Below are 22,313 nucleotides of genomic sequence, written 5' to 3' on the forward strand. Positions count from 1 at the left end.
CCTGATACCTACCCGCTTCACCCCTCACAGCCTTCCCAGCCCCTCTGCGCCCTGGCTCCCCGCACAGCCCCCTTCCCTGTGCAGCGTTCTCCCTGGCCCGTATCACTATCAAACAGACTGTACTTTCCATGCATTTCTTTTGGTGTATCTTCTCTCCTCCCACATCTCTGCAACTCACTAAACACTAAACTGTAAACCCCAGGAGGCAGGGACTCTGTCATCGTGCCACCCTCTGTAGCCTGCAAGCCTAGCACACAGCCAGGCGCGCAGCTGGCCAGGTGATGGCCCTGGCCAATCCAATACAGGTGGCCCTGCAGACCAAGACCTGCCATGGCCCAGACCTGCCCCCATCTCCATTCCTAGTAATCACACCCCAACACCCTCAGAGCTCCACCACCCCCTGCAAAGCCTCCCAACGCCCCCTCCTCCCCATCCCCTCAAGCTACACCCCATGGCCATCCTTCAGGGCCTGCCCCACCCTCTTCTGTCCCCAGATGCCCTGGGACCCAGCTCTGCCCATTTTATCAGCCTCTAGGGCCACCTCCTCCCTCAAGTCTCAGCACTACCCCCTCACTTTCCCAAGTGCCCCCAGCACTGCCGTGCCCCGTGCCTTCGGCTGGGCCCACCCCCTCCTCCTCCACCTTGGACTTAAGGGCCCCCTCAGATGTCCCCTGACAGGAGAGCTCTCAGAGCTGGGAGGTGCCATACTTGCTGACGGAGGGTGCAGTTGACGCTTGGCAACCGCAGGGACGCCCAGGAGCCCTGCAGGGCAATCTTGGGGAGTGTCCCGGCACCAGCGGCCTTCTCCTGTCCTTTCTGGCTGGCGGCCACAGCAGGGTGGAAGAACTCAGCCGGCATGGGCAGGAGTGGGTTGGAGGCATCCGGGGAGAAGGGGCTCAGCGGCGCTGCTGGGGAGGGAGAAGAGGGAGCTGGGGAGCAGGCTCAGGCCCCTGAGGGGGGTTGGCAGGAAACGGCCACCTAACAAACTGGCTGTGAGACCGCGGGCTCCCTCTCTGAGCCTCGGTGTCCCCTTTGTGAAAGCAAGAGAGGAACACTGAGCCTGCCCGTGTGAGTCCTGGGAGGATGGGCACTTGGCAAAGGCACAGTTTCTGGAGCCAAGCAGACCCAGGCTCAAGGCCCCCTGGGTTCCTTCGTCTCTGAAATGGGGACCAGCTGCCCACCTCGAGGAGTGGAGAGAAGGCTCTAAGAGCAAGAGGCAGCTGTGGAGCTCCCAGCCCCGTGCAGAGCACTGCTCACTGTGACAGTCACCCCCCCAGGTCCTGACACCCAGGAGGTCTGGCCAGGCCTGGGGGCCCCCCTAGGACGGCAGGCAGGATGGCAGAGCAGACAGAGTGCTGGGGATGGAGAGGGGCAAGGAGAGGGCGAGGGGTAAATGAGAGCTGGGGCCAGTCTTCGGGGGCAACCTCTGTCCACGGTCCCCTCAGTGCCTTCCAGGATGAATGAAGATGGAAGCCTGAATGTCCCCAGGTAGGGGGATTCCTAATCTATGTCTTATTATGTAAGAAAAATGCTAATGAACGGTTAGGTAAAGAAGATGGGATTTCGTTGGATCAGAACGGCTCTTGGGGCCTGTGCCCCAACTTTTGGTTCAGGAAGTCTGGGGTCTTGGCCCCTCAGCCATCATGTCCAGTCCAGAGGCCGTCAGCTTTAGGGAAGGTCCTCGGAAGTCACTCCACCCCCAGCTCCTGGAAAGCGCTCAGGGCCAGGCCTCCCAGAATAGCACTTGGGGTGAGCTCAGGGTCTGGGGGCCCCTCTTCTGCTGAGCTCACCCCTCTGCCCCTTTCCCCAGCCAGTGCTGTGAAGCCAGATCCCATCACCCTCCAACGGGACTGGAAGTGAAGATAAGTCCGTGATGGACCAGTCAACTGAGTCCTCCGTCCTCCCGCCCAGAACCCAGCCACAAGCCCAAAGCACAAACAGAGGATGCTGAGGGTGGGGCTTTGTACAAAAGGGCTGTTGAGGACAACAGGCTTTCTGTTGTTCAGCGTCACCTTGTGTGACGATCTGTGGGATAAACAGCTCTCGAATTCAGCTCTAGAAAAACCCTTCAATAATTAGGCAGCTTTCATTCTGCTTGCCGAGCTCTGTGTGCCAACATGTTTCCTCTTTCACCACAGCTCCTAGGACACTCAGCATGAATCTTCCACTAGCCTAGACTTCTGGTATAATTATGATCTCATTTCTATCAGGCCTGAGATTCCTATCTTTTATTATCAGTTATCCACCTGGTTCTTTCTGGACTCAATATAATAGTCTAGGCAAAAACACCAAGGAAAAAACTCAGCCCGCCCCCTCTGAAGCCAACACCCGAGATCAGGGCTGTGGGGAGCTGACGGGGCTCCCACCCCTCACCTTGGTTGCTCTCGTGTTTCAGCCAGGACCGGACAGGGTTGAATGGGATCGACTCCATCTCACACAGGAAGTTCTCCGGATCCGACGAGACAGCCGTGTTGGATAAGGGAAAGAAGCATTCACCCAGGTCCCCTACCCGCATCGGCTCAGGTGGGTCCGGCTCACCCTACAGGAAAAGGGAGGTGAAAGGGGCAGGATGGTGGAGGGGGGACAGCCTGCCACAGCTGCTTTCATGCCCCTGCTCTTCAGCCCTTTGTTTGGTCGCTCTCACTGCCTGGGATGGCCTTCTCGCCTCGGCCACCTGGCCAGCAATCATCATCTTCCAACTCCTGGGTGAAAGGGCCCCGCCTCCAGGAAGCCCTCCCTGATGTCCCAGGCAGGTAGCAGTTTCCCACTCACTCCCCTCATGACTCTGAGATCCTTGAGGGTCTTCCTTGTCTCTGTAGCCAAGTGCCTAGTTCAGACCCTAGTCAGTAAAAAAGCCAAGTCTAGGCGGGTGAAGGCATCAGAAGATTGGCCAAGCGGCTGCAGGGCCTCCCTGTGAGCATGACCCTGGGCAGGTCCCTTCCTATGGCTGAGCCTCCGTTCTTACAACCATAAACGAGAGAGTAACCCCTCCTTCTGGGGCCTGGCACCCAGAAGCTGCCAGCCTTCCTTCCTGGCACTCCCTGGGCCCTAACCCTTCTCAACCCTGCAGCCCAAGGCAACCTCTGCACAGTAAGCTCCTCAAAAGCTGCCTCAATGTCCCCTCCAAGGCGGATGAGCCCCCTACAAACTGTCCTTTGAGTCCTAATAAAACAGCACCCATCTAAGCCCAACGAGGCCCTAGAAACTGTGCACCCCAACATCCTGTGTGGAAAACAGTGCAGGGGTGCAGGAGATACAGGAAGGGGCTAGGGATGGGTGCCAGGAGCTGTAGGAACTGTCAGCACTCAGGGAGGGGACAGGGGGGCAGGGAGGGACTGGGAAGATCCACTCCCCCCATCCCAGCCTTCCTGGAGCTGATGGAGGACAGCCCTGGGGGGCAGTGGTGCCAAACCCAGGCTGCCCCAGGAGTCAGGGGTCAGGGAGACCGAGGCTCTCTTAGGGCAGGGCCACTGCACCCCAACCTCAGGCCAGGGGCTCCCTCTCTCATCCCTGAGCTGGGGCAAGAACGACTTGGCCTTGAGGTCACAAGCCAGGTGGCAGACCTCCCCTGCCCGAGTCTGCAGGATGAACATCGTGGCCCTTCCAGCCCTCCTGGCCTCCTCAGACTGACCACCTCTAGGGCAGAGGTTGGGGACCAGCCCCAGGGCTGGCTTCCCTGCTCTGCCTTGCCCGGCTGTGTGACAGGACAAGCTAACTCACTTCTCAGAGCTCTCATGTCCTCACATGTGAAATGGAGCCACATTATCCCTGCCACACAGAGCTGGGGAATGGACACACTGAGTGCAAGTAAAGTCTGGCACACAGTAGGTGCTTGCACCTGTTTCAACTCTTCAGCCTTAAGGCCCCCTTGTAAGTTTGGCCCACCAGGGACAACTCCCATTAAATGGATCAAACACATCCAAGCTACAGTGAGTGGCCAAGGCCACTTGGATGCTGTGATTGGAGCCCTGGCTGGCCTCATTGCTGTGTGACTTCAGGTAAATCACTCCACCTCTCTGTTCCCAGCCCTCATCTGATCAACAGGAGATGAAGGCCCAGCACACAGTGGGTGCCACTTAAGTGGTGAGCCAGGAAGGCAGAGTGTTCTGGCACAGCAGGCAGAGGCCAGGCTCAAGGACAGATCCGCCTGCCCAGGAGCCCACTGGGCGCTCACCTTGCTGTCTCCGGGGCCGGGTGGGCAGGCTGCGGGGTCCTCCAGACTCAGGTCATCGCCAAGCAGGATGGACGAGGACCTGTCTGAGTTCAGGGAGAAGGCCTCTGTCTCGGCCAGCTGCACCTGCAGGGAGAGGCAGCAGCGTCGGGTCCCCCCTGGGGCTGGGATGGGGCAGTCCGGTCCTCCACAAAGATGCAGGGCAGTGGTCAGAGAGGACCAGAGATCTGAGCACAGACAGCATGTCCACCTTGTGCAGGAACCCAGCCTGGGCAGGGGGTGGGAGATGACACGAGGGCGTCATAGCCAGCAGAGTGCCACGCCTGGGCTGGGCTGGAGGGCAGGTGAGCTGCCGTGAGCTGTGAACCAAAGCTGGTCTGCTTGCCCCCAGGCCAAGTGCCACTCGAGGCTGGCTGGGTCTAACTCACCCGTGGCCCCGTGCAGGCTAACCGCACGTGCAGAGGTGTTTGCAAGCCCGGAGGACCCTGGGGAATTTGAAGCCACTTCAGGTTGGGGGGTTCCCAGGGGCTGGAACACCCTTGGGGAGGAGCTCAGGGCCCCACTGGGGAGAGGGGAGAGGGCCCTCCTGAGCCTGCACAAGACAGGCCCAAGGCCACTGGATGCCCTGGGATGCCCATCCGGGAAACTCCACCTGGAGTTTGTCACAGAAAAGGCAAACTGCACCAGAGGTGACACACGGGCTTCCTGCTGGCCCCAGCAGCCCACCACCAAGGTGGGCCCTTTCTGAGCACCCACTGTGTACAGACACAGAGAGGGGCCCCGCAGCTCCTGAGGCCACGCCACAGGCCTGCACTGAGCGGACGGACAGGCCAGCCCGGGCTCGGGGAGGCAGGTCTGCCACAGCCCCCGGGCAGCATCGGCCAAGTCGGCCCAGCCAGGCCTCCGCCCAGAGCCGCTCTCCCCTCCGGCTGGTCCCCCACCCCGAGGCCCCAGCTCCCTCCGGGGCTGCCACTACCTCCTGCTTGTCATGGTGACACTTCTCGCAGCTGGCCGGCGAGGAGTAGTGGTGGAAGATGGAGCCGGACAGGTTGTCGATGATGGTCAGCTCCCCCTCCAAGGAGTCCTTGATGATTAAAGAGACGCTGTCCAGCCACAGGTTCTCCTAGGCGGACGGGGACGGGGTGGGGACAGGCGGGATTATCGGCCGGGTCGGGATGGCGGGGTGGGTGGGCACAGCTGCCCTCCTGGTTCTCTGCCCGTGGCCTGGGCCCGACCCCTCATCACAGGGTCGCTCCTTCAGTGGAGCCGAGCAAGTGGGGCCCGAAACGACAGAGCTTTCTGCCCGAGGCCCCCGCCCAGCTGCCCTCCCAGCCCTCTGCGACCCCGCTGCCCTCTCCGGGCCCCGCCCACCTGGGCTGGCGAATAGCAGTTTCGGATCAGGTGGCCCTCGGCGTCGCCCGCGCTACCCGCCCCTCCTGGCCCGCAGCCAGGCACGTGTGCCCCCGGGGAGCCGGCAGGTGGCCGCGGGCCGGGGCCCAGGCCGTGGGCAATCTCCAGCTCCAGCTCGGCGTCCATCTCAGCGTCCTCCTGGGCCTCCTTGTTGCTGTCGTCCAGGTGCTTCATGAGCACGGCCACCACCACGTTGATGAGCACGAACTGGGCCGTGAGCACGAAGCTGACGAAGTACAGCGGCGACACGAACTGCAGGCTGCTCAGGCAGCTGCGCTCGTCATGGGTGCAGTCCCGCAGGGTGTCCTGCACCCGGCGGGGCGGGGAGGCAGTGGTGAGGCCCGGGGGCCTCCAGGCGCAGGCCTCACCTCTGTCCTCACGAGTCCCTCCCCACCCAGTCCAGGCCAGACCGCGGGCCAGGGCCGAGGAGCCTGCGCTGGGTGATGGGCAGTGAGGCCAACGCCGAGGGCCTGGCACCCGGAGGAGCGGTGCCCGGAGCCCCTGGCCCTGGCCGTGGGCCCCCAGGACCCTCTGGCCCTGGGCGGAGTCCTGTCCCCTAGAATCTGAGCACTGACCCCAGAGCAGCACTTAGGGGCAGACAGAGACCCTGGCCTCATCTCCACCTCACTGTGCTTCAGGGTCCCGGGCAGGTCCCTCTGCTTCTCTGTGCCCTGCACCCCCTTCCCGTGTGTGACGGGGCACTGGGCAGGCAGAGGGCCCAGGAGCCCTGGCTGTCAGGACCCGGAACCCAGCCCAACTCTCCCTCCCCAGCCCACCCACGTGTACCTTCATGATCCCGTTCCAGTTGTCGCCAGTGGAGACCTGGAAGAGCGTGAGGAAGGCCATGCCGAAGTTCTCGAAGGTGGCGTGCCGGCTCATGCCCTCACAGGGGTTCTCGTCATTGCAGACTGGAAGGAGAGTGGGGTCAGCCCGGGCCGCCCTGCACTGCCTCTCGGCATCATCTCGGAATCCCACGACAGCCTCAGAGGTGCGTGCGGACTGTGCCCAGCCCACAGATGGAGAAACTGAGGCTCGAGGAGATGCCACACAAGCTGGGACTCAAATTCCGGTGAGCCTGGCTCCTCCCTCCACCCAGGTATCAATTCCTGAGAGAGACGATGGGGTGGGGAAGGGCCAATGCCCAAGGGAGCCCCACTTTCTGGAGCCAGCCCTGTGCAGGGCTGGGCTGGTTGTGGGCTGTGTTGCCCTTGGTCTGTGCCCTGGCCACTCTGCCTGCTGGGGCGGCACTGGCTCTGGATGGGCACCGGCAGGTGGAGCCGGAAGGGGCATCCCTGAGGGCCAGACAGTTGGGGGGGCCCAAGTCGGCGGTCCACAGCACAGGCCTGGGTGTGCCTGCGGACCCAGGCTAGCGTCTCTCAAAAGCTGCTATTCACACTGGGAGGGGCACGTGGATGGCTGAGGGTCGCCCATCCATCTGCCCCACAGACCTGCTCTGGGGGCATCTCCCCAGTACAAAGACCTTGACGGGACAGTCTGGTGGGGGAGTGTATCTCAGGCCTCCCCACCCCTGCTGAGGTCCTCCACCAGACCTGTTCCACGAAGCCCCCAAGCCCAGGCCTGCTTCAGGCGTCACGCACCCAGCTTCCCGAAGAGCTCCACTCCCAGGGCAGCGTAGATGAAGAAGAGCAGCATGAAGAGGAGGCCCAGGTTGCCCACCTGTGGAGACAGCAGGTGGGACTGGGCAGGGCCTGGGGAGGTGGCGGGCGGCAGGCTCAGCCTGAGGGTCGGGGCAGCTGTAACATTTCACCAGACTCTGTGTCTGTGTCTGCCACCCCTGCACGACCTCCTGGAGGGCAGGCCAGGTCCGGCACAGAGCACAGGACAATAATAAAACACGTGTGGAGCCTTTGCTGTGAGAGGCCCAGTTTCAAGCACTCCACGTTCATTACTGCACACAGGGATCTATGAACTCTCTTTTACCCGCATTCTTCAGGTGAAGAAACAGATGTACTGAGAGGTGAAGTACTTGCCCAGGGCCACATCGCTAATAAGTGGTAGGACCGGGATCAAGCCCAGCAGGCTGGCCCCATGGTCCATGCACACAGTCGCTACACCTGTGTGTGGTTAGTACCATCCCACAGATGAATGGAGAGAGAGAGGAAAGGAAGGCGCAGCAATAATGCCACCTCCTCCACGAAGCCTGCCTGGATGCCTTCAGGCAGACCAGGATGCAGTCTGACAGCATGAGAGTAACTGGTGTGTCCCTGTCACTGTCTCTGCCAGTCTGGGAAGTCCTTGAGAGCAGAGACATGGCTGGATTAATTCAGATCTGCTTCCTCAGGCCAGCATGAGCCCCGGCCACAGAGCGGAGTGAACATAGGAATCATGCAAGACTGGGGGCCCCAGAAGCCTCCTGCAAACACAGCCACCCCCATCCCACAGCTCCTGTGGGAGAAAAACATCGCAGATTCCAAACCTATTTCAAATCTATCCATAGTCCAGAGACCACCTTTAATTCGTTTTATGGATGAGATAAGGTTCAAAAATGTTCCTGCCCTAGAAATGAAGTATCTCCAAGAACCCTCAGAAGACCTGCATGAATAGAATCCGAGGATGTTTGCATTAATTGCTGAAAAATAAACCACGTTAATCACAGACTCTTAATGCTTCTCTGCTGCAGACAAGGGTTTCCTTCCAATCTGTGCTACAATCACACCAACAGTGTCTGACTAATTAAATGATTCTCATTCATTAATGAAACAAGCACTCACTGAGTACCTCTGAGGCCAGATGTGAGGCCTCGACTGCCGGAAGGAATCCGGCAGGGCCTGAGCCTCAGCGCAGCTTCCCACCCTGTGCGGGCCCAGGTCAGCGTTTCTTCAACCTCACCTTTCCTACCAGCTCCCCCTCTTCCCTGCCTTCAGCATCTCCGAGTCTGCACGGCTACAGCAGCCTCCTCAACGGCCTCCCTCCCTCCAGCCTCTCCCTCCAGCCTCTCCCTCAATCCATTCTCCTCACGGTCACCAGAGCAACCTTCTTAAAGGCAGCTCTGCTTGAGGCCTTCCTTATCCAGACCCTCCCGTGGCTCTCATTGCCCACAGGACAAAGCCCAGGTTTGCTGTCTTGACATCTAAGGCCTGTGTGATCCAGCCCTGCGGACCCTCTCCCAGCCTGATTCTCCACCCCGACTCCGACCACACAGAAAACAGACTCCATTTGCATATTCTGTTTCCTCTGCAGGGAAGACCCTCTCTCTGTCTTTGCCTGTTAAATGCCTCCTCCCCACCCCCAATACCCAGATCATGGGTCACCTCCTCTGAGAAGCCTTCCCTGATGCCTCCTCCCTCTGAGTGCCTGAGGCAAAGTCTGGAAGGATGGGGCTGAAGTTTCATTTTCATATCACTTTACATAGAACCAAGGAAATGTCCAGGGTCAGCTAGCAGATGGTGAGGGGTAAGCCCCTCACCCCAATACCACATGGTTCTTGGCACACGCATCTCTTAAAGTATAATTACTGTCACGTGTCTCCTACTCGAGGCTGGGACCTCCTAGGCATCTCCACGTGCCCTATGCCAACTCAGTGCTGGCCTGGGAGCCACCCTAGCATGCCCAGGGGTCAGAACAAGGGGAAAGGGGTAGGGGAAGGGGCAAGGAGGCCAGGCAGGCTGGGGGCACACACTTGCCACCCCCATTTCCATCCTTAGCAGACTCTTACCTGGCACTTCCTATGATCCAGGTACCGTTCAGTGCTTTATAAGCTTTAACTATTTTAAACCTCACAACACCCCTTTGAGGTAAGCGCTGATATCATCCCCCATTTCACAGGCAAGAAAACCAAGGCACGAGAGATTGAGTCACACACCCAGGCTCTCGCCGGATAGGAGGCTTTGACCACAGGTCAAAAGGGCTTGATTCTGGGCTCTAACCCACTTCCTGTCTACACCCTAACCCCCCAGCCCAGCACTCACCCCCATCTCCCATGAGACAAATTCCTCTGAAGGGATTTCATGTTAGGAAAGACCACAGCTCTCTGAATGAAGGCCCTTGCTTTCCACTCAGACCTGCTATAAGCTGTGTCACTTTCCCTTTGCAGCTAGGCTGCTGGGAAGCTCACACCAAACTCAAGGACGGAACTCATTAACATCCCTAGCCAGGTTCCTGAGAGAGTTAGCTTTGCTTTCACCTGCCCTGGGCTGTTAATCTTTTATCCTCATTTTTAGCACGCTCTATCCGTGCCTTTTACTTTAAGACACTTAAAGTTTCTTAAGACTAGGTGAGTCATAATGAATAAATGAATGTATATGAGGTTCACCTCAGAGTGAGGTGAGACCACACTGAGGGGAGGGAGAAGGGGAGCCATCAGTAGTCAGGACGGTCGGGGAGGGGGAGCCTGGGACTGCAGAATCCCGAGGAGGATGAAAGATGCACCCTCTGTGGCCCTGACCCATCTTCCCTCCGGTCACCAACGTCGGGGGCTTTCCTAACTTCCCAGGGTTCTCACCCAGGTCAGGGTTTCATGCTGTCTCCTCCTAGAATGTCATATCTGTCACCTCTCCATCCACATCACCACCTCTCCTACCAAGCCACCTTACAAGGTCAAGCTCAAAGTGCCCTGACGCCTTCCCTGATTCCCCAGTGTGAGGGCCTCTCCCCACACCGCCCTGAGGCCTCTGTCTTCCCCTCCAGGCTGGTGACTCCTGAGGGCAGAACATGGGCGCTCAGCGGCAGCCCAGGGTCCGGTACACAGCAGGCGTGGGCAAGCGCTTGGCGAGTCAGGGAGAAAGAAGCAGAGGGGACCCCGGCCATCTCACAGCCCCTGGCTCACATTTGCTTCTCTGGAGGTGGGACTCTGCCCTGGCTCCGGGCAGCTCTGGAGAGAAGGGAAGTCAGGGCCCATGCCCCCCAGGGCCCCAGAGAGGGGCCACAGGAGCAGCTCTTACCTGGGGCAGCGCTTGCACCACGGTGTCCAGCAGGGCCCGCATCCCCGTGGCCATCTTCAGGAGCTTCAGCACTGTGGGTGACACCCAGCCCGGCGCACTCAGCCCGGGCCAGCGGACAGGCGTGTGCATGCACGCGCTCGTGTGTGAGTGCAGGAGGGTGAGAGAGTGGAGGAGCGTGCAATGAAGGATGACAGCTCTGCGATGCCGTACTACAAGCACGTGGGTTCAGCTGAACAGGGCGGTGCACAAAAACATGTGTGCCCAAGGTCGGGGCGCTGGTGTAAAAAAGTCCAAGAGGGCTTCCCTGGTGGCGCAGTGGTTGAGAGTCCGCCTGCCGATGCAGGGGACACAGGTTCGTGGCCCGGTCCGGGAAGATCCCACATGCTGCGGAGCGGCTGGGCCCGTGAGCCACGGCCGCTGAGCCTGCGCGTCCACAGCCTGTGCTCCGCAACGGGAGAGGCCACAACAGTGAGAGGCCCGCGTACCGCAAAAAAAATAAAATAAAATAAATAAAAATAAAAATATCCAAGAGAAGGGGGGCAGGCACAGTGGGAATGGAGGGACATTAGGTGTGTGAGTGAGTGCGTAATTCACCGCAATGAGGCCACAATGACCGACACGTGAGTGGCCCTGGGGTCTCTCCCTTTTCCTCTGGCTGGAGAGGGCCCCAGTGTTACTGCTGAGTTTCTCCACCTGACCCCTCACCACTTCAGAATCTGGGGGCAACAGGCAGGGCAGGTGGAAGGGTAAGCATTGAGGCAGGAGGTTTTTGAAAGAAGTGTGAGGACAGCCTTGGGGAGAAAGGGAGGCTTCTGGGAGAAGGAAGAGGATTTCAAGGACAGCGCATCCCAGGCAGTGTTGGAGAAATGCTGGTGAGGACCCAGTGTCTTCCCAGCTGCACTGGGTTCCTTTGAACCGAACCTGAGACTGGACCACAAGGACCAGGGTGTTATATGGAGGGGGCGTGCAGGGTGCAGTACAGAGCTGTCAGGACAAGGGTGCGTGTGTGCCCACGGGACGGTGGGTTGAGTGTGCATCAGGTATGGGCTCCTCCCGGCTCCTGATCCCCCTGCTCAGCAGGAGGCCCGTGCGCCCCGCAGCCCTCCCCCACTTGTCCCCACCGGTGCCCCGCCCGCCCCTCACCCCGGGCGATGCGCAGGACCCGCATGATGCGGATGATGGTGGGGTTGATGGGCAGCGCCGCGTTGATCTCGATCTCCTCCAGCGTGATGCCCATTACCGACAGCAGCACGATGGCCAGGTCCAGCTGGTTCCACCTTCACGGCCGGGCAGAAGAGGGCAGGAGTGAGAAGCAGGGTGAGAGGCGCTCGAGGTTAGATACGCCTCAGCTGGGAGGAACTTCCCAGCTCTCCACCCTCGTGCCGTGGCCCAAGGGGATCCCTAACAGCCCCTCCAGACCCCAATGGTTCCAGCTCCTTCTCTGCCCCCCACAGCCTCTGATCCCTCAAGAGGCTGACCAGGCTAAATGAACATCTCTGGCCTCTGTGGGGAAAGAGGAATGGGCTCTGACTCCTAGGTCTGAATCTTGAGCCAGATGCTCCCCCTGTGTGGCCTTGGGCTAGTCCATCAACCTCTCTGAGCCCAATGTGTTCCCTCTGAAAAGGACTAGCATGAGATATGGCCTGCTCTGCCTGTGGGGTATGGAAGACCCACAAGAGATGAGCTGAGGAGGGCTTGGCAGAATGCCCTGCACCCATCAGGGCTGTAGGCAGCACACACCTGGGGTCCCTGGCCATCAGTGGCCAGACACTTATTGGTTCCCCTCCTCCAGCTGTTCCAGGCTTCCCCAGAGGTCAGGACTGCTTCCCCATCCTGCAGCCCACTTTCTGCTGCCCCAGCCCAGCTGCTCACCGGTCCTTGAAGAAGCGCCTCAGACCAAATGCCACCAGCTTCAGCACAGCCTCCAGCACAAAGACAGTGGTGAACATGTAGTTGCAGTACTTGAGGGCTGTCTCCAGAGACTGCAGGGGCAGCAAAGAGAAGCATGATCCAGGCCCCATGACCTGTCCACCACCTTATTCCAGCCAGAAAATCTCTGCCTTTTAAGGGGAAAATTTACTCCATTCACATTTAATGCAATGATTTACAGATCTACTTTCATGCTTTCCACCTTACTTAGTGTGTACGATTTACTTTACATTGCTGTTTTCTTTTCCTTATTTCTGCTGGCTTGGTCCAATTGCCACTCTATGGAGGCAGTATGGGGTAATGGTTAAGGGTTGTGGTTAAGAACCAGACTGCCTAGATTTGAATCCAGACTCAGCACTTACTCCTTATTCACTGTGTAACCTTGGCAAGTCACTTGACCTCTCTGGGACTTAGTTTTCTGATCTATGAATTGGGGATGATAATAGCACCCCCCTCAGAAAGTTGCTATAAAAATTAAATGAGGTAATAGCCCAAGACCGGACAGAATAAATACTTGGTAAATGTGAGCTATTATTATTCCATTTCTTCATGTTAATTTAGAAGTTCTACAATTGCTGTTCCATTCCACCAGTGGTTGCCTTCCTTTTCCCTGCACTCATAATATTCCTCTCCTACCATTTAAAATAAGATACTGATTCCTCATCTGGAGGCTCTGCTCTCCCCTCCTTCCCCCACTCCAGTAAGTCTTTAAGAAGACTTGCCCTTACGTACCCCTCACGCGTCCCTCATGCACACTGCCTGCAACTAGCTGGGAACTGGTCACCTCTCCTACCAGTGTTCGCCCCCAGTGGTCCTGCCCCTCCCCCAGGCTCCATATGCCCTGTAGTGGTGGAGCCAGCTGGCAGGCCCTGAATGCAAATCAAAGCTCCAGTCCTGCCTCCACCGCTCACTGGCTGAGTAACTTGAGCACATTTTACCTCTCTGAGCCTCGGTTTCCTCATCCACAAAAACCTCCCCCAGACACACCTGAGGATTGCTGTGAGGATTAGAGAGTTAATATCTGCAGTGTGCCCTGCAGAGTCACACTGAACGTACCACAGCTACCGTCACCCATGTTCAAGGCTGGGTCCAAATGCCATCCCTCCTACCCTCACCCCCGCCCCACCCCACTCACCAGGACCGAGTGACCTCTCCCTCTCTCTCATCTGTCCTGCCAGGCCCTGCGCTTCCTGAGCATAGGACCCCCAGTGGGGACAGTTCAGACCCTGCCCCACCCCATCCCTGGGGCGGGGTCTTGCTGAGGACCCAACCCCGCCACGCGATCTCGGGCCAGAGGCCAGGCCAGGCTCACCGTGGGCTGATTGTAGTGCTCCAGGGACATGGTGACCACATTGAGGCAGATGATGGAGGTGATGAAGATGTCCAGGTAGTGGCTGGTGCACATGGAATGGATGAGCAGCCGCGTGGGACAGTAGGTGGCATAGTAGGGCAGCCGCTGGGCCTCTGCAGGGGGTGTGGGGCGGCAGGGGGGAGAGCGGCACAGACCACAGAGGGTTGGGGCCAAGGTGGAGGCAGAGCACACGGAGCGAGAGGTGGAGGGGCAGGAGGAAGCAAGGGGGAGAGGTGCCAGTCCGCCCCAGGCCCTGGGAATCAGAGTTAGGTCTCTTCCCCCAGGCCAGGGCGCCTTGAGGGAAAGGGGTAGGACGTGAGGGAAGGTGGCAGAGAGGGCGCTGATTCTCCCCATCGTGCCCATGTGGGGGGTCCGGTCTGCTGGGGGCGGGGCATCAAGGCTCTGCCCTTGCCCTCTTCCTGGACTGAGCTGCCAGGGTCTCGTGCAGGTGGGCAGTGGGGTCACCATCGGACTCCAGGCGGACACCAAGAGGAGTCAGGTCACCTGGACAGGTGGATGCTGGGGGAAGGGCAAGGCCAGGGGCCTGGGGGCCATATTCTCTGTTCCCTTCTGGCTGCAAAGGCCCAGTGGCTGGGGTCACGCCCCGGCCCTGGCCCCTGAGCCCCGCCCCCCGCGTCACCCACTCACTCCGGCGTTTCTTCTCCAGGCGCCGCAGCCGCTTCTCCTCGCGCCGCCGCGCCTCCTCGGCCTCCTGGTGCTGCCGGCACTTGTGGAAGTTCTCCACCACGACGCCCACGAACATGTTGAGCACGAAGAAGCTGACGATGAGCAGGAAGGAGATGAAGTAGAGCAGCATCCAGGGGTTGTGGTTGGGCACCGGCTGCGGGGACCAGATGGGGCTGAGGGAGGCTGCTCGGGCAGCGGGGGCCCACCGTGCGGGGCGCGCCCCACCTCGCTGAGCCTCCGTGCGGTGGGGGCACCAGCAGCAGCCTCCTGGGCAGCTGGGAGATTTGAAGGAGGCAGAGGTAGGAAGTGCCCACCCTGCTTGGCACAAGTATGGTGCTCAGCAGAGAGAGCCCTCCCCTTCCCCGCCATCTGTCTTCTTCCTCTCACCCACCATCCATCCGTCCCCCATCCACTTATTCATCCGTCCACTCATCATCCGTCCATTTATCCACCCACCCACCTCTCCATCCATACACTCATCCCTCCATCTACCCATCCATCCACTCACCATCCGTCCATTTATCCAACCATTCACCCATTTATTCATCCATCTAGAAACAAGGCAGGAAGCAAAGCAGCCAGCAGAGGAGAGAGCGCAACCCTGATGGAGTCTGTGTGTGTGTGTGTGTGTGTGTGTGTGTGTGTGTGTGTGTGTGTTGGTAGGGGTGGCAGGCAGGAGGGTACAGACTAAGAAGTGGAGGAGGATGTCTCCACGTGCTCTATTCCCCCCACATCCCCAAGTCCCACCTCTACCTCCAGCTCTAGAGTCTACGGGGTGAGGCCCGAGAGGCCAAGAGCCCGAGCCTGCTTACAGGCCTAGGCGCTGCCCCCAGCCCCGACTCCTTCACTGAATGGGCCCTGTCGTGACCAAGAGCATCTCCCTGCTCCTTCTCCCATGGCCCCCACAGCCATGACACTGCCAACCCTGGTCAGCCGCGTGTCTTGCCTAAAGTCCCAGCCTAGCCCCAGAGGGGATCCCCACTCTCAGGGGGATCTTGGGAGCGAGGGCTCAGGCCTCCTCTTGGGCCCAGCCTCCTCCCTGACCCCTTCCACCCTCCCACTCCTAAATCCATCCTCACCCAGCAGCCCCGGGAAGCTCCCGCAAGCTCACCTCGCTCTGACCCCTTCACTGACACCCACTGTGCTCAGCTACGCTCCACCCCCGAGGCGTGCGCAGGTCTTCCTGACCTTCCCACCCTGCTTCCCCGCGCCAGCCGCCTCCTCCCACACCCTCAGCGCTCCACACATGGGCTCTGCAGCCCTCCTGGCGGGGCCAGCTCGCAGCACTCGCCCGACACAGAGTGAGGCAGACAGAGCAGTGACTTACACCAGCCAGGGAGCAGCCCTCGTGGGGCAGGGTGCAGGCCAGGACGAGGAGGGGCGGGCTGTGGCTGACAGTGGGAAACCCCAGCTTCAGACCCCGGGGCCCCAAAGACACCGTGTCCCTCCCCGACTGCCCGGGCCGGACCTGGCCCAGCCACGCCCACCTGCTGGTCCACAGCGACGGCGTCCAGTCCATTGTACATGATGTTCACCCAGCCGTCCTTGGAGGCCAGCACAAAGAGGGACATCAGGGCCTGGAACCCGGGAGGAAAGGGTACAGGGGCAATGGGCGCGGGCAGTTCGGGCTGCGTCTGCCCCCTCCATAGCTCTGGGAGGCAGAGGGACGAGACCTTCCCCAAGTCCAGGGCAGAGCTGTGTCCTCAAACAAAAAACCTTTTCTGGGGCTTCCCTGGTGGCGCAGTGGTTGAGAGTCCGCCTGCTGACTCAGGGGACACGGGTTCGTGCCCCGGTCCGGGAAGATCCCACGTGCCGTGGAGCGGCTGGGCCCGTGAGCCATGGCCGCTGAGCCTGCGCGTCCGGAGCCTGTGCTCCGCAACGGGAGAGGCCACAAAGCCCTGCAGGCACTGCTGCAAGAGAGTGAGACTGGGCGGGGAGTCCTGGGCTCCAGTCTCAGCTCTGAAATTAACTGCACAAGAAAATTCACGAGGCCTTTTCCTCTCACCCACGGAACGGCGCTAACACTTCAGTGACTGCCTGCCATGCTGGCTGGGAGGGTCAGCGGAGACTTTAAACTGGAAGGTTCCTGACAAATATGTGGGGCCCTGCCACCATCACGCCAAGCTTGCCTCTGGCACCTGAAAACAGGAGCTCGTGAGAGAAATCAGGACCAGCCCAAGCTCTGCCACTCACTGGCTGTGTGACTTAATGTCTCTGGGCCCCGGCTTCTTTGCCTGTAAATGGCAATAATTGCTCCAACTAACAGATTTTAGAAACAGAGGTGATGCCCAGGAGACAGCCAGCCAAGGCTCCTACACAGACGGCAGGCCGAAGCATCTTCAGGATAGGTCTCCTGCCCTGAATCGGCCCCTCCTTCCTGCCCACCCAGGGCCCAGACCCATCCTCTTCCCTTCCAGGCGGGAATGGTGCTGAGGGCTGCCCGGAAAGGGCTCAGGCCCAGGAGGAGGGCAGGGCAGGGGACAGGCCAGGGAGGCACACGGAGCCCTCACACACAAAGGGGCAAACGTCCCCGTGAGCCCCTGGATCACAGAGCCCTGAAGTACAGACAGCCTGGGACCTTGGAATCACAGACCAGCTGTCACTGATCCCAATTCACAGATGAGGGCACTGAAGCAGAGAGCGGGTCAATACTGGCCTGAGGACACATTGCTGATAAGTGGCCCAACAAGGAATCCAAGGTTTCAGGCCATGCCGTAACCTCCCACGTGGCTCTGCAGGCTGAGAACACCCTACTCAGGTGTCTCCGGGCATCAGCCTGGCATCAAGCATGCCCAGAATGGGAAAGAGCTGGGGATGCTCCATAGCAGCCAGGCCTGGGCCTGGCGCTGAGGCCAGGGAGTTGGGAGCACGATCATAAAGGGCCCCCAGTGGCTTTCCCTCAGCTCCTGGAACATCTCTTTTAAAACATTGTCTCGGGACTTCCCTGGCAGTCCAGTGGTTAAGACTCCGCGTTTCCGATTCAGGGGGCGCGTGTTCGATCCTTGGTCAGGGAACTAAGATCCCACATACTGTGTGGTGCGGCCAAATGAGTAATTAAAACTTAGAACAAAATAAAAATCTTTTAAATTAAAAAAATCAAACATTGTCTTACCAATCACTGAGTTGTTAAGAACTTGAAAATGTACTACTTCTGGAGAATCTGGAGGGGCGGGGTAACTGGGACCCAGTTTCTGACCCCATTTCCCGGCCACTCACTGCCCCTCTGAGGCCCCACAGCTCCTCTCCCAGGGGGTCCGGGGAGTGGAATCCCTGGTCATGGGGATGAGCGCTTCAGTGGATACAGTTGCACGGTCCTCAGCAGAGAGGCCTGGGCCCTGGGCCACCCAGAGTTGGATCCTTGCTCCCTTCCTGTGTGAACTGGGGAAGGCACTCCCAGGCTGGTCATACCCAGTCACCTAGGTGGGCCCTCAAGAAACAGGAGCAGTTCGGGGGTGGGGGGGAGCTCTTTGGAGGCAGCCAGCTGGAGGCTCTCATCTGGGACACGACCCAGATGGCCGAGCCTGGAAGGCCCCCAGGAGAGGGGACCAAGGGCAAAGCAGGAACTGGGCAGGGGCCGGCCTGCCAGCTGGAGCAGGGACCAGAGGAGATGGGTGATGGCAGAAGAAACCCACCCTGGGCCAGGGGCTTGATACACTTTAGTCTCTGCCACAGCCTGTATGGTGGCCTGTAACATTCCCATTTTACCAACAGGGAAACTGAGGCTCAGAGGGGCCACACCTACAGTAAGTGGCAGAGCCAGGATTCACACCTGGTCTGGCTGACTCCAAAAATGCCTGTCAGGGCCCCCCTGGGTAGGGGGTGGGGGCCAGGAACCAATGTCCACTAAAGCACTTCCTAAATGCCAGGCACCTGCTGGACACTCTGTATTCACGGTCCCTCAGCCTCACGCTACCTGCGAAGTGAGTTCTACCCCTACCCATTCTGCAGAAAAGGAAATCAAGGCTTGCAAAGCAGAAGCCCTGGAAGGGGGGTACTGGAGCCTGGTCTGTAATCCCAGGGCTGTCGGCACCAAAGAGCTGTCACCCCAGCCACCCGGGATGGGTCCAGTCAAGAGCAGAAGGGGGCACTCACCTGGCCCAGATTGTCGAAGTTGTACTTGTGGTGGACCCAGCGGTAGTTGGCGGCCACACAGTCGGAGCGGTTGGTGATGTTGCGGGTGTCTATGCCCAGACAGTGGTAGAACTTGCCCTTGAAGAGCTGGGGGCAGGGACACGGGTCACAGGGTTAGTGACCATCTTGCCAGTGCTCCCAGGGGGTGGTGGGGGGAGTGCAAATCAGAAGAGGGCCCCGCCCCTCGGGGTCACTTCCTCCTTGTACGGCCTGAGCCAACCACTCCATCCCACCGTCTCTCCAAGTCCCCCAGCAGGAAGCGGGGCTGCTCGCATCCCATCTCACGAGTGAGGAAACTGAGGCCCAGTGGTGTCGGGCGATTTTCCCAAAGTCATTTGAGGTTTAAGAAGGAGCAGAGCCAAGCTTCACACCCTGGTCTGTCTGATTCTTAGCTCTTCCACAGACCCCAGAGATCAGACACCAGTACCCACACTGGGGATTCGGGCAGTGACTCCACGCGAGAAAGTTGCCTGTACATCCCCGAGAGACAGAGAGACGTAAAGGGACCCTCTCTAGGGACCCAAGCCCTCTCCATGTCAACTGCCTGGAAGGGACGAGGCCACTGTCCACACAGGGTCCACACCAAGCCCGTTCTGCCCAGGAGGCCACGCTGTGCACGGGGTTCCTCCAAACCTACAGCCCCAAACACAGGACCAGGTGGGGAGCCTGGGGGCCTCAGCACAGGGTTCAGACCCTCAAGAAATAGCGTCTCAGCAGCAGCTCAGACCGCAGAAGGCCCAGGTCACTCTGGCCGCCCCCCAACACACACTCTGTGATCTGCCCCACTACTCGCTGTCCCTCCCTGAGGCCTCATTCTATACCCGGGCTGGGCCCCAACCCCACATCTGAGTCAGCTCAAGGCCCTGCCTGGGTCAGAGACCCTCCATGACCCCTACCCCAGAGGAGCCAAGCCCCAACTCCTTAGCTGCCATTCCAGGTCTCTCCCCACTCGGCCCGGCTCATCTCTCCATGCCAGCCGTAGCCCCGGGGCTCTCTCTCCACACGTGCCCTGCTTGGTCCCGCCTCCCCACACGTTGCCCATCTGCCCCTGACACACCTTCCCCCCACCGTGACCTGCCCAAACCTCCTGTCTTTCAAGGCCCAGTGCCAAGGCCACCTCCTTCAGGCGTTTTCCCCACTGTCCCCAGCCCACCCCTGTGCTCCCATTTACCCAGCCTGCCTTGCAGTCAGCCATTTGGGCCGTGTCTGTCTCCCTCCCTGGAATGGGAGCTAACTGCTGGCAGGGACCATGGCTGCTCCACTAGGGCCGCCTGGCACAAGGTCTGGAGAACTGAGCAGGAGTGTGGAGCCTCTTCCCCGACTGCAGAGCCACCCCCCATGCCCTGCCCAGCCTGGGTGCCCCTCACCTGCACCCCCAGGATGCCGAAGATGACGAAGAACGCACAGCAGATGAGGACGATGTTGCCGATGGGCTTGAGGGAGGAGATGAGCGTCTCCACCACCAGCTTCAGGCCAGGTGCCCGGCTGATGACACTGCAGGCAAGAAGGGGGCAAGGGTCCGTCAGCCGTCAGCCAGGCCTGAAGACAACCCTTGCTAGGCCCAGAGTCACCAGAGCAGAGGCTCCCAGGCTCCAGATCTATATGAACAGCAAGACACTGTGCTTTGACCCCAACCCCTTGGGATCCACACCACACCCTCCTCTAGATATTAACGCCCAGAGATGGCAATGAGCCACCAAGGACACACAGGGAGTGGGTAGCAGCCCTGGGGGCCACCTTCAGCCCCCGCCTTCCAGCACCTGCTCCAGGCTCCTCCCCCAGGAGCGGGGCCCACAGGTGTGACCCTGGCCCTGCTCAGCTGGTGTTGGGCACATGCTATGGAGGGCTGAGTGGGTGTGAGTGGCCAGACTGAGGGGTTCACTTAGACCCTGGGGGCTTCCTTGGACAGTGCAGGGTCCCCCCATCCTCGGATGCGAGGCTCCTCACCGCAGGGGCCGTAGGGTGCGCAGCAGCCTCAGGACCCGGAGGACCCCCAGGATCTTGGCTCCCCCGGCCGAGGCCAGGGACACCACAATGTCGATGATTGACACGAAGACAAGGAAGCCATCCAGCACATTCCAGCTGCTGCGCAGGTACGCCTGCTCACCGAAGTACAGGCCCAGCGACACCACCTGGGGGAGGGGCGATGGGTGGGGTCAGCCAGACTCCTCGGGAGGGTGGAGCGAGATCAGATGGGCGAGGGGCAGAGCCAGGTAGGCGTGGGAGAGCCGGGAGCAGTGGGCTGGAGTGGACACGTGCCCTGCCGCCCCCTCTGAAGGCGGGCTATATAGGTCTCCCTCTACCCAGGGAGCCACTCCCTGAAGCACCCCATTCCCTTCTCCCCGCACATCTGGTTAACCCAATTTGAAGCCATGGGCTCTGGGAAGCATCCTAGATAGAACCCTACCGCTGTGCCCTGCACCTCCAGCAGGTACCTCCACGACACTGGAAATGGGTTGTGAGCTCCTGGGCAGCGGGCACGAAGCTGACCGCATCCCGCCTTCCCCAGTCCTAGGAGCCCAACCCAGTGGCTGGGACCAAGTGGGGGTGAGCCTCCAAGGCCATCTGTGGAATGCTGTTGAGGGGCAGGTGAGTGACGAGCTGAGCGGGGCTGGGCCAGGGGGAGGAGAGGTCCCAGGTGAAGCCAGGTACCTTCAGTGTCATCTCGCCCACAAAGATGGCTGTGAAGATGTAGTTGGACACAGTGAGGAAGATGCGTTCCTGAAAGAACCAGGAGATGCCGTGGATCCAGGGTCTCCCAGCATCGGTCAGCCTCTGCCTTCAGCCAAGGGGCACCCAGGAGAGGCTGCCACTTCACAGTCCAAGGAGGCGGCCCCCTCTCCAGAGGCAAGCTCCCGGCCACATCTCCCTCCATGGCATCCGGTCTCGCTGGGCTCTCCAACCCTCTCAGCCCACCATGCTGTCCCTCAGCAGGCCCTGGGGACCTGTCCCTCTGCCGCACTCCTTCCACCGCCCGAAAGCCCCAGCCACTCACGGTGCTGCCGGCCTCAATCTGGGGCCGCTCCAGGGCGATGGTGATGCAGTTGAGGAAGATGAAGGCCAGGACGACATAGTCGAAGAGCTTGTGGGCGATGATGGTCTGACACAGGACGCGGAACCTGGGCAGGGTGGGCAGGGAGCCACGTGAGTGTCAGTTTGCCCCTTACCCTGGCCAGAAGGAAGGCCCCAGGAACACATGAGGACCAGAGTGGCCTGGAGGAAGCTGACCCTTCTTTTCTCTTGGCCACTCAACAGGTGGCGGCTTTAGGTCTCTGCCCAGGAGGCCCACCTGAAGCCACCTCTGCTGACCACACTGCAAGCTCCTGGCACCCGCCTAGCCCCGGCAAAGCTTTCCAAACACTGGCCCGAATCTCTAAGCCTTGTCCTCTGGCTGCGTGGACACACTGTCTGATACCCTCAGCTTCTGCCCCCAGGCCTTCCCTCGGGCTGCTCCCTCCACCTGGACCAGCCTCCCCCTCCTTACCACCCCTTCATCTACAGAACGCTATCTGCCTCCAAAGCCCAGCACAAAGGCCTCCTCCCCCAGGAAGCCTTCGGATGCCCCCCTCCAGATGGAAGCACCCCAGGTTACCGGAAGATTTATCCAACCTGGTGCCCAGCACAGGATGGCCTAGACTAGAGGAGCTGCCCGGGAAAGCCCCCACACGAACCCCTTCCTCCCCAGCAGACCCTCCACTGCAGGGCCGGGAAGGCCCTCTGGGGGATGGGAAAC

At 60.0% G+C, this 22,313-nt stretch overlaps 1 protein-coding gene across 1 annotated transcript in view; it reads right to left on the reverse strand.

Moving 5' to 3' along the window:
* The window catches only part of CACNA1I (calcium voltage-gated channel subunit alpha1 I), a 53,959-nt gene that overhangs the window by 2,512 nt on the left and 29,134 nt on the right, over nt 1-22,313 (reverse strand). The window contains exons 15-33 of the mRNA XM_024737412.1: nt 21,576-21,699; nt 21,233-21,301; nt 20,988-21,155; nt 20,528-20,712; nt 19,948-20,074; nt 18,542-18,667; nt 15,937-16,026; nt 14,411-14,603; nt 13,724-13,875; nt 12,355-12,464; nt 11,626-11,759; nt 10,483-10,553; nt 7,180-7,258; nt 6,368-6,489; nt 5,543-5,887; nt 5,148-5,294; nt 4,175-4,297; nt 2,374-2,539; nt 709-908 (exon numbers count right to left, since the gene is read on the reverse strand). Coding sequence (XP_024593180.1) covers nt 709-908; nt 2,374-2,539; nt 4,175-4,297; nt 5,148-5,294; nt 5,543-5,887; nt 6,368-6,489; nt 7,180-7,258; nt 10,483-10,553; nt 11,626-11,759; nt 12,355-12,464; nt 13,724-13,875; nt 14,411-14,603; nt 15,937-16,026; nt 18,542-18,667; nt 19,948-20,074; nt 20,528-20,712; nt 20,988-21,155; nt 21,233-21,301; nt 21,576-21,699 — 2,731 coding nt within the window. The remainder of the gene's footprint in view (nt 1-708; nt 909-2,373; nt 2,540-4,174; nt 4,298-5,147; nt 5,295-5,542; nt 5,888-6,367; nt 6,490-7,179; nt 7,259-10,482; nt 10,554-11,625; nt 11,760-12,354; nt 12,465-13,723; nt 13,876-14,410; nt 14,604-15,936; nt 16,027-18,541; nt 18,668-19,947; nt 20,075-20,527; nt 20,713-20,987; nt 21,156-21,232; nt 21,302-21,575; nt 21,700-22,313) is intronic.

Source organism: Neophocaena asiaeorientalis, unplaced genomic scaffold, assembly GCF_003031525.2.
Source record: "Neophocaena asiaeorientalis asiaeorientalis breed wild unplaced genomic scaffold, Neophocaena_asiaeorientalis_V1.1 scaffold242, whole genome shotgun sequence".
In the NCBI taxonomy this organism is placed as follows: domain Eukaryota; kingdom Metazoa; phylum Chordata; class Mammalia; order Artiodactyla; family Phocoenidae; genus Neophocaena; species Neophocaena asiaeorientalis.